Genomic DNA, 9,383 nt, shown 5'->3' on the forward strand with positions numbered 1-9,383 from the left:
ATCGTCTCGGCGGCGCCCAGCGACACCTGCAGGCCCGCGTCCCGGCGCGAGGGCGGCCTGGGCGCGGGGCTGGGCGCGCGAGGCGCCGCCTGGAAGCTGAAGGCCGGGCCGCCCGCGCCGTCCTGCGGAGACATGGGGCTCACGGCCACCGACACGCAGGCCTGTGCGCCCGCCTGCGTGCCCGCGTCCTCGCGCGGCGGCGGGGCGCTGGCCTCCCACGACGGCGCCTTAGTGAAGTTGTCGCGAGTCCGTGGCCCCACCGGGGGCCCTGCGGCCTCTGGGCCGGGGCTTCTCTCGGTCCCAGCGACCTTCGGGTCTTTCTGGCCTGGGCTGGAGACCGCTGTGCTGGGCGCTGGCTCCAGGAGGCCTCCGCCGCTACCGGCACCCGCGGGAGAAGCGCCTGGGCCGCAGGGTTTGCCATCTGACTGCCTGGAAGAGGAGGCCTCCGCCTTCTCCAGAGGCAGGGAGCCCAACTTCCCGGAGGATGAGGGCTCTGCTTTGCTTGGAGCGTTGGCCTTCCCCAGGACCGCAGGCTCCACTTTCCCAGAGGCAATAGGGTCTGCTTTTCCTGAGGATTCTGGCTCCCCTTTCTCCAAAGCCAGTGGCTTTTCCTTCTGCAGAGATGCAGCCTCTGCTTTTTCCGCAGGGCCCTCCTGCCCAAGGGGCTTTGTTTCTGCTTTGCCCTCAGACTTGGGTTCTGCCTTCCCCGAGGCCCGGGGATCCACCTTTACAGAGTTCATAGGATTCCCCTTTTCTGGAGGCACAGGATCCACCTTTTCCTCTGGCGCAGTTTCTGCTTTTCCCAAGGATGCCAGGACAGTTTTTTCTAGAGTCATGGGGTCCCCTTTTCCTGAAGACACAGAGTCCAGTTCCCCAGGGGGAATAGTTTCTGCCTTCCCTCTGTTCACAGTGTCTGCCTTGCCCAAGGCCAGGGGATCAGCCTTCCCTGAGGCTGTGGGACCCACCATTCCAGAGGCCATAGGACCTGCCTTCTCTGAGGACAGTGGATCTGCTTCCCCCCCAGTCACTGCCTCGCCTTTTACAGAGGATGAGAGTCCTGCTGTCCCCACGAATTTGGGAGTCTCTGGACCTGAGGGCACTGGGTCTATTCTTCCTTTCGATTCAGGGTTCACTTTTCCAGAAGATGCTGTTTTTGTATTTCCCAGAGAAATGGGGTCCACCTTTGTGGAGGATACTGGGTCCTCCTTTTGTGATGATACGGTCTCTGTCTTTCCCATGGACATTGGCTCTGCCTGCCCGGGAGACAAGGGCTCTGGCTTTCCTGAGGACACAGGCTCCACCTTCCCCAAAGAAACCGGTCCCACCCTGCCTGAAGACACAGGATCCATATTTTTCAAAGATGTGGGTTCCATCTTTCCTGAAAATACAGGACCCATCTGCCCAGCAGACATAGTTTTTATCACTCTCGTCGACATGGAATCTTCCTTTCCTGAGGAGGCAGGATCCACCTTCCCCAGGAACTGAGGGTCCTCTTTTGTGGGGGACACAATTTCTGTATTTCCCATAGATGCAGGATCTGTCATCCCCAAGCGAGTAGGATCCATCCCTCCTGAGGACCCCAGAGCTACTATTCCAGGGGATACAGGCTCGGTTTTGCCTGATGACCCTGGAGTCAGTGTTCCCAAAGACCCAGCGTCTGTCTTTTCTGAAGATGCAGCATCTGCGTTTAGCAAGGACACAGGATCCATCTTTCTTGAGGGCCCAGGATCTTTCTTTCTCAAGGACACAAGATCTGCCTTTCTCACAGATGCAGAAGCCACCTCTCTTGAGGCCACAGGAAGCTCTTTTCCTGAATACCTGGGCTCCTCCTTTCTTGGGAACTCAGGATCCACTTTGGTAGCAGATACAGGATCCTCCTTCCCTCGGGACACTGTATCCACCTTGTCAGAACACACAGGATCTACCTTTCCCAAGGATCCAGGATCCTCCTTTCTTGGGGTCACAGGGTCCATCCTTCTAGGAGCCACAGGATCCCCTTTTCCCAAGACTGCAGGCTCTGTTTTTACTATAAACATGGATTCTGCCTTTCTCAAGGGCCCAGCATCTTCCTCTCCCATGGAAGTGGAATCTGCCTGCTTTGAAGACTTGGATTCCATCTTCTCTAAAAACACAGGATTTCTATTCTCCAAGGATGAGAGATCAGTGTTCACTGAGGACACAGGGTCTGGCTTCCCAGAGAAGGTGGTTTCTTGTGTCCCTGAGATCAAGGCTCCATGTGCCCCCAATGTCTCCTTGGTGGCTGCCTCTTGGGGAGGGATGCAGGTCAGGGAGGGGCAGGCCAAGCTCCTGCCAGGGCCCTCAGAACAGGAGGCCCCTTCCCCAGCCCCAATGGGGCTGCTGTGTCTAGAGTCCATGCCTGGGCTTTGGGTAGGGGTGTGCCTCAGGAATGCAGGGCTGGCCTTTTGCTGGGAGGGGCAGGAGTCCCTCATGGCTGGGTTCCCAGCCCCCAGGCTCCCATCCTGTGGGCAACAGAGGGCTGTGGGCTGAGGTGCTGGGGGGCTGGAGTTCTTTCAAAGAAGCTGGAGCCAGGCTGGGTCTTCAGCACTACCCAACTGCCCTCGTGACCATACCTGTGCCCCAGGCTGCTATCTGGTTCTGAAACACAGAGAAAACAGACTCAGACTCAGGACGACCTAGTGGGGAGGAGTCTCTATATTCTCCTTCCCACCTGTCTTCTAGCAGCTGGGCCTCCTCTGGGTTCTCTGCCCCCATCTGGTCCACTCCTGTCCCACCATATCACTCCCCTGCTTCTCTGCTCCCAGTGGCCCTCTGGATAAAGGTCAGACTTCTTAAAACGGCATTCAAGGCCCTTCGCAACTAACTTTTCAGCTTATGTACCATCACCCATGCAGCACGCACCCTTCATCTACCTCGTCAGCCCACCCCGTGCAGCATGCTACCTAGAAGTTACGCTTTTGTCTTCCAGACCATGAGTCACAAACTTTGATGCCATAGGGCCCAGGCAGGTAATTTAAGTGAGGGGAGCAGCTGGATAGAAAACAATAGGAAATGGTGGGGAAAGGGACAAACCAGAGAGTGCATGCCCTGTCTGAAGTGGGGGCCACTACTCCACCAGCCAAGGACTGCTTTGGAGAAGTACATCCTGGTAGTATCAGTGAGCAGCAGGAAATCCAGAAGTTTAATGTAAAATACCCTAATTCAACGTTAAAAAAGAAAAACGACACTATGTGGGTCAAACAAAACACGTCTGTAGCCCACCAGTTTGGGTCTGTGTAGGCCCTGGGGAGACGTGAATGGTTTATCGTTGAGGGACATAGTCTGAAATGTGTGCTTTCAAAGACTGCTCTGGGGTGGAGGCTGGAGGAGAGGGGTTAGCCAATCATTCTTTAATCTCTCATCCTTCCAACTCTTCATTCATTCCACCCAGCCCTTCTCCGCAGTAATCTAGAGAGCCGGTACAGTAAAGGTCCCAGGGAAAGAGAGTTGGCAGAATTGAGCAATCTTGGGGAAAACTGACAAGAGCCAGCCAGCTGGCTGAGCGTGTGGTGTCTGGGGGACATCCAGGGAGAGGATCTGGCAGGCAGCTGGATCTGTGAGCAACTCCATCCCACTACGTATCAGCAGCCAGAGTGAGCCGGGCACTGGGTCCCCCCCAGACCTGCTCTGCCTGACATCTTTCCCAAAGCCACCTCACTAATGCTCGGGTCAAAAGCCCTAGAGTCACCCTTGACTTTTCTCACACACCCCACATCCCATCCGTCAGCAAAACATAATGGATCTCCCTTCAGAAGATACCCAGAATATCTCCTGAGCTAAACTCACACTATCTCCCACCTGGATTATCCTGGCTTTCTCCTTTGCTCCGAACAGTTCATTCTCAACACAGCAGCTGAAGGGATCTTAGCAAGATCCAAGGCAGATCATCCCTCTTCTGCTCAGAAGCATGTAGTGTCTCCCCATCCTGTGTGAAGCAAAAGTAAACTCCTTACATGTCCCTGCATCTTCTGGCCCCATCACTGATCTTGGCCTTGTCTCCTACTACTTTTTTTTTCTTAATTTTTAAACATTTTTATTTATTTTGAGAGGACAGAGCCAGCATGAGTGAGGGCGGGGCAGAGAAAGAAGAAGAAGAGAGAAAGAGAATTCCAAGCAAGCTTCAAGCTGCCAGCACAGACCCCGATGTGGGGCCCAAACTCACGAAACCGTGAGATCATGACCTGAGCCAAAATGAAGAGTTGGATGCTCAACCGGCTGAGCCATCCAGGCGCCCCCCTACTACTTTCAATTATGCTGCTTCAGCCACACCGGCTGCCTTGCTGGTCGTTGGACACCCGCTGCCTTGGGGCTTTTGCACTGGCTGTTTCCTCTGCCTGGAAGGGCTTCTCTCCCAATATCTTCATGGTCGCCTTCCTGGGACCTTCCCTGACCCATAGTCCCCAGCACTGTGGCACTCTCCATCGCCCTTGTCTTGCTCAGTTTTCTTCATAGTACCTGTCACCATCTGACATATTACATACAGTTGTTTATTACTTGTGGTTTGTCTCTCCCATTAGAATGTCAGCTCCAGGAGGATGGGAACGTTGTCATGTTTATGGATATAAGCTCAGGGTTGAGAACAATGATTGGCATAGAGTAAGCAAGTAGCTCCCTATGAATATTTGTTAAACGAAGGACTGAATGATCTTTCTAATATGTTGGTCCAACTATGCCACTCATTGGCTCCAACCCGTCTTTGTTCTTGCTGGGAAAGTAAACTGGTTGTAATCTTTTTGGAAAGATATTTGTCAATTCCCATCAAAGTTTACAGTGTACTTGGCATTTAGGTCAGCAAGCCCACCTCCAGGCATGGTCATGAGGAAGGATTGGTGGTGCACCGAGGGTGCAAGAGAACACGGTTGGTGACAAGAAGAAAACCAAGAAGCTAATTCATGAAATGTGAGACAGCCACACGGAGCCCCCACAGCTGTCAGAGTGTACGGAGTGATGAGGAAGGATGCCCAAGATAAATTAAGTGAAAAAATCCAGGGACAGCCTGGCTAGTGGGACCCCATGCATGCAGATACAAAAAGGGTCAGATACACATATATGGGTTTATTTATAAAAAGAAAATTTCTGGAAGGAAACCCATGAAATTTAGTAGCAATCGCCTCTGGGAAGTGAGACCAGGGATCCAGAGGTGGAAGAGACTTTTTTTCTTTTCTTTCTTTCTTTCTTTCTTTCTTTCTTTCTTTCTTTCCTTCCTTCCTTCCTTCCTTCCTTCCTTCCTTCCTTCCTTCCTTCCTTCCTTCCTTCCTTCCTTTCTTTCCTATGCCCCTTTGTGATTCATGAAATTTTGGTTATGTGTGCACATATCACTCTTTTTAAAAATGGGGGGAAAAGAAACCTAGTGACTCCCTATTACTTTTAGGGTTGAGTCCAATTCTATAATGTGCTTCCAAGCCCCTGTGTAGTTACTTACCCACTAAGCTTTATCTTTCAGTATGCACTTCCCCAAAGTGCGTACAAACACACACACATGCACCACGACCTCTCTGGGCTTATCCATGGCTTCACAGTCTCTCGCATCTCAGCCTCTGCACACCTTCTTGCCTGGCTCTCATTAAACCTTCAGGCCCCCATTCAAACACCTCCTCCTCCAGTGAGCTTTCTTTGTCCACTAGCTTCCTTGGAGTTCCTATGGCCTCTTCTTCTTCCCCTAGCCAGACACACGTTATGTGCCGTTTATACCTCTAGGTCCCTGCTTAGACCTCGAGTCCCTGAATGGGGACACAGCTGAGACCATTCACCACTGTGTCCCCCAGACTTTGGGCTTATGGGACTTGGGTGGATGAGGGTCATCACCAAAATGGGGACCCTGGGGTAGGGACCATCTTGTAGACAACAGTGGGGCACTTGGTTTGGGGGCAGCATCTGAAGTAGCCATACAAAGTCCGGAGCGGCTGGAGTGAATGGAGTGAAGTCGGAAGGGGAGCAGGAGGAAGCAGTTCCCTACTTAGCAACTCTATGAGCACAGGCATGTCCCTTCTCCTCACTGGGGACCCTGACAAGGCCTCCCCTGCTCCCACAGGGCTGTTGTGAGGATTAGAGAAGATGAGGGGCGTGCGGGGCTCTGCTCACTTTGGGGCTGGGCTGTGTACACGGAAGGCCTGTTTTTATCTACTCAGCCTGTCAGAGCCCAGCTGTGCTCCCAGGAGGGGGCAGGGGATGGGGCGGGGGGGGGGGGGGGGAGATAGCTACAGCAGGGGCACAAACTGGCAAAATCTCGCCCTCAGACCTGCTTGTTTGACCCAGAGTGCTAAGAAGAAATTTTTAAAGGAATTAACTGATCGACATTTAAAAATTGTAAGATTTCATGTGCAAAATCAGATTTCCAGATTCTCTTAGAAAACTAGAATTTGGCAATCTGAGCATGCTTCCTGCATGCCAACAGTCAGCTGGAGCCAAGCAGTGGCTGCCTTCTTGGATGGGGGTGCACTCTCCAACGAGCCACAATCTCCACCCCTCCCTATGGGGTCCTGGACACTGAGGCTGGCTGCCCGTTACTATCGATCATTGAAGGTTTTTCTTGTAGCCAGCTTCTCATGTAGGCTATCCCCTTGGCCTCTAGCCACCTGAATTTTGACACTTGACCTAGATGCTGAGAAGGGTGGGAGATGACCTCACACACATCAAGCCTGTAGTATGTTTACTATGTGCAGGCCCCATACACCTTCCAGGCAGGTGCTGTGTTCTTATTTTCCAGAAGTGGACACTGAGAGGCAGGCATGGCCCAGAGGGTAACACGCCTCTTCTGAAAGCGCCACCCGCCCCCCCCCCCCCCCCCCCCCGGAAGGGTTTGGCTTCTCAGTTCCCAGCTTGCTGTTTTCTGACATGCTAGAAGGTCTGGGGTAGGGACAAAGAGCCTGGTCAGGGCATTAGAAAGATGTGGCGTCAGGTGCCAGTTTGGTCACTGACTTGCTCCATGAATTTGAGTGAATATTTCCAGTCTGGGCCAAAGTCTGTGAAATGGGGGAAGGGATGTAGTTATATCTAGAATCGCTGGCCCAGCCCTGGGTTTAAGATCTGCCAAGACACCATTCTCAGAGGCTCTGCTGCTCACAGTTCTACTGGGTGCTTCCTGGCTCTTGATGGAGCCTCAGTATCCTCAAGCCACTTCTCCAAGAGGCAGCCCAGGCCTGGGGCACCCCCTCCTTATGCCCTACCCTCGCACTGGAACCCAGCTCCATCATTTTCCCCACTGTGTGCTCAGCCCTGGGCCCAGCACTCTCAGGCTTATTTTGTCATCTAGACTCCACAACGATCTCATGGCGGGGGGGTGGGGGGGGCATTATCATCCCATTTCACAGATGAAGACACTGAAGTCAAAGGGAAAAAAAGACTTGACCAAGGGCACACAGCTGGTGCCGGGGGTTGTGGTTCAGAGCCTGTTGTGTCTCAACCCAAATCTTGGGTTCTTCCTGCTTGTATCAGCTAAGATTTTGGACACTGACGCTTGGCTCTTAAAGCCCCTTTCTGCTTTTTGGGGTCAGGCCAAGGGTCCTCCTGATCCCTTGGACGTGAGGAAGCATGTCCCAACAGATACACGCCCACCAAGATGAGCAGATAAGCCTGCACACTTATGTGGCCTGACTGAGGTAGAAGATTGAAATGATCCCCTAGGTGTGTGGGCCAGCTCACCTCGCATGCAGAGGAGCATGCAGACTGCTTATGGATGTCTGTGCCAGCTTAAGCCAGCCTGGAGAGGCAGGACCTGGCTCCTGCATTCTGCTCAAGAAAAGCTTGCGTGTGTATACATGCAACTTGTATGTGCAGAATGGCCTATGTCTTTATGTCTTGTGGGGGCCACTTGGACCCTGTGGGTGTACACACGTGTGGCCACATGGCCTCAGCGTCTCACTCATGGAGAGCTGGCCTGGCTGTAGGCACAGGTGCTTGGGCAGGGGAGCCCCTGTGAATTCTTCTTCCAGCCCAGAGACCTGGCCAGTCCGTTCCTTCTTCTCTATATGAAGCCAGGGCTGCCAGGCACCTGCAAACACCTCCTCCCATGGTGATGAGACCAACAAAGGCTTGCAGTACTCCAGAAGGTGTGAGTGTATGCCTGTGTGTGTGTCTGACAATCTGGGTCTGCTGCCCCTCACCCTCTCCGCCCCTTGTCTCCTAGTATCCTTGGAGCAGCAAAGCTTCCTGCCTAGGGCCGTAGGGGAGAGAGTCTAGCAAAGGGTGACAGCCATACCTTTTTCCAGAAATGGACCCAGACCATCCATCCGTTCATCCACAAGAGGGCAAGAGTGGACAATCAGGGGTGCACATACTTGGGCTGAGTGAGTGCAGGGGATGGGCAGCAAGCTAAGATATGGAGAGTGTGGGAGAGGGAGTGTGTGCACAGCCTACTCCAGGGTCTAGGGTTATGTGAGGGATACCATGAGCAAATGTGAATGGGCAGAAGCAGGTCAGAGCAGGGTGGCTGTGAGTGTGTTGTGATAAGGGACTATTGTTGAGTTGGGTGTTCTGTGATAGGCAATGGCCGGTGTGAATGCGTAGCTATGCCTGGGTATATACACAAGGCTCCCACTTAGTGTACTGGGTGGGTGCACAGGTGGCCGTGTGTATGAGTAGGATGGAATGACCAAGGGCCATAGTGTGTGTGTGTGTGTGTGTGTGTGTGTGTGTGTGTGTGTAAGAGAGAGAGAGAGAGAGAGAAGATCGTGGCCTCACCCGGGAGTGGGATGCCCATGTATGAACGCGGTGAGTGTGTAATGGGGTGTGTGATGGTGCCCCAGAGTGTATGCCATACTGAGTGTGCGACAGCGAGTGTGCTCAGTAGTGCCGGTGGTTTCAGTGGAGCCACTCGAGCACAGAGCTCGCTCCAGGGGGCAGATGGATCAACGCGGGCGGACCCCCTTCCCCGCGGTGGCGGGAAGCGCCCCCTCCCGCACAACCCTGTCGAACAATGCGGCCGCACGCGGCGAGGCCGGGCGCAGGGTCCGGGTCCTACACACAGGGAGGGTTGGCCCTCAAGGTCCCTCGAGCGCCGGGCCCCAGGCTGCGGGACCCGCCCCCGCCCCGCCCCACCCCTGCGAGGAGCCTGGAAATGGACACCCGCCGCCCCCGGCCGCGCGCGCACACACACACACCGGCGCACGCTGGGCACACGCCTCGCACGGTGCGCGAGCCCCTCCACCCAGGTGGTTCCAGGACCCTGGACAGCGGCTCTGGGGCGGCCGCGGGCAGAGGAATGGGGTCGCTGCCGCCCGCCCATAGCGGGCAGCAGGTGCGGGCTCGGCACCTACCCTGCTGTGCCACCGCTCGTCTCCTTGGCGCGCTGCGCTCCAGCTCCAGCCGCTGCCGCTGCCGCTGCCGCTGCCGCCGCCGCCCGAGCGGCCTCGGCTGCCTCCGGCGGG

The 9,383-nt window shown here is 54.6% G+C and overlaps 1 protein-coding gene across 1 annotated transcript in view; it reads right to left on the bottom strand.

Moving 5' to 3' along the window:
- GPRIN1 (G protein regulated inducer of neurite outgrowth 1) overlaps positions 1–9,379 on the bottom strand; it is a 13,551-nt gene extending 4,172 nt beyond the window's left edge. Inside the window, exons 1-3 of the mRNA XM_040492900.1 lie at positions 9,273–9,379; positions 3,817–3,943; positions 12–2,616 (exon numbers count right to left, since the gene is read on the bottom strand). Coding sequence (XP_040348834.1) covers positions 12–2,450 — 2,439 coding nt within the window. The 5' untranslated portion in view covers positions 2,451–2,616; positions 3,817–3,943; positions 9,273–9,379. The remainder of the gene's footprint in view (positions 1–11; positions 2,617–3,816; positions 3,944–9,272) is intronic.
- Positions 9,380–9,383: the final 4 nt, after the last annotated feature.

This window comes from Herpailurus yagouaroundi, unplaced genomic scaffold, assembly GCF_014898765.1.
Source record: "Herpailurus yagouaroundi ecotype Mexico unplaced genomic scaffold, PumYag 29, whole genome shotgun sequence".
In the NCBI taxonomy this organism is placed as follows: domain Eukaryota; kingdom Metazoa; phylum Chordata; class Mammalia; order Carnivora; family Felidae; genus Herpailurus; species Herpailurus yagouaroundi.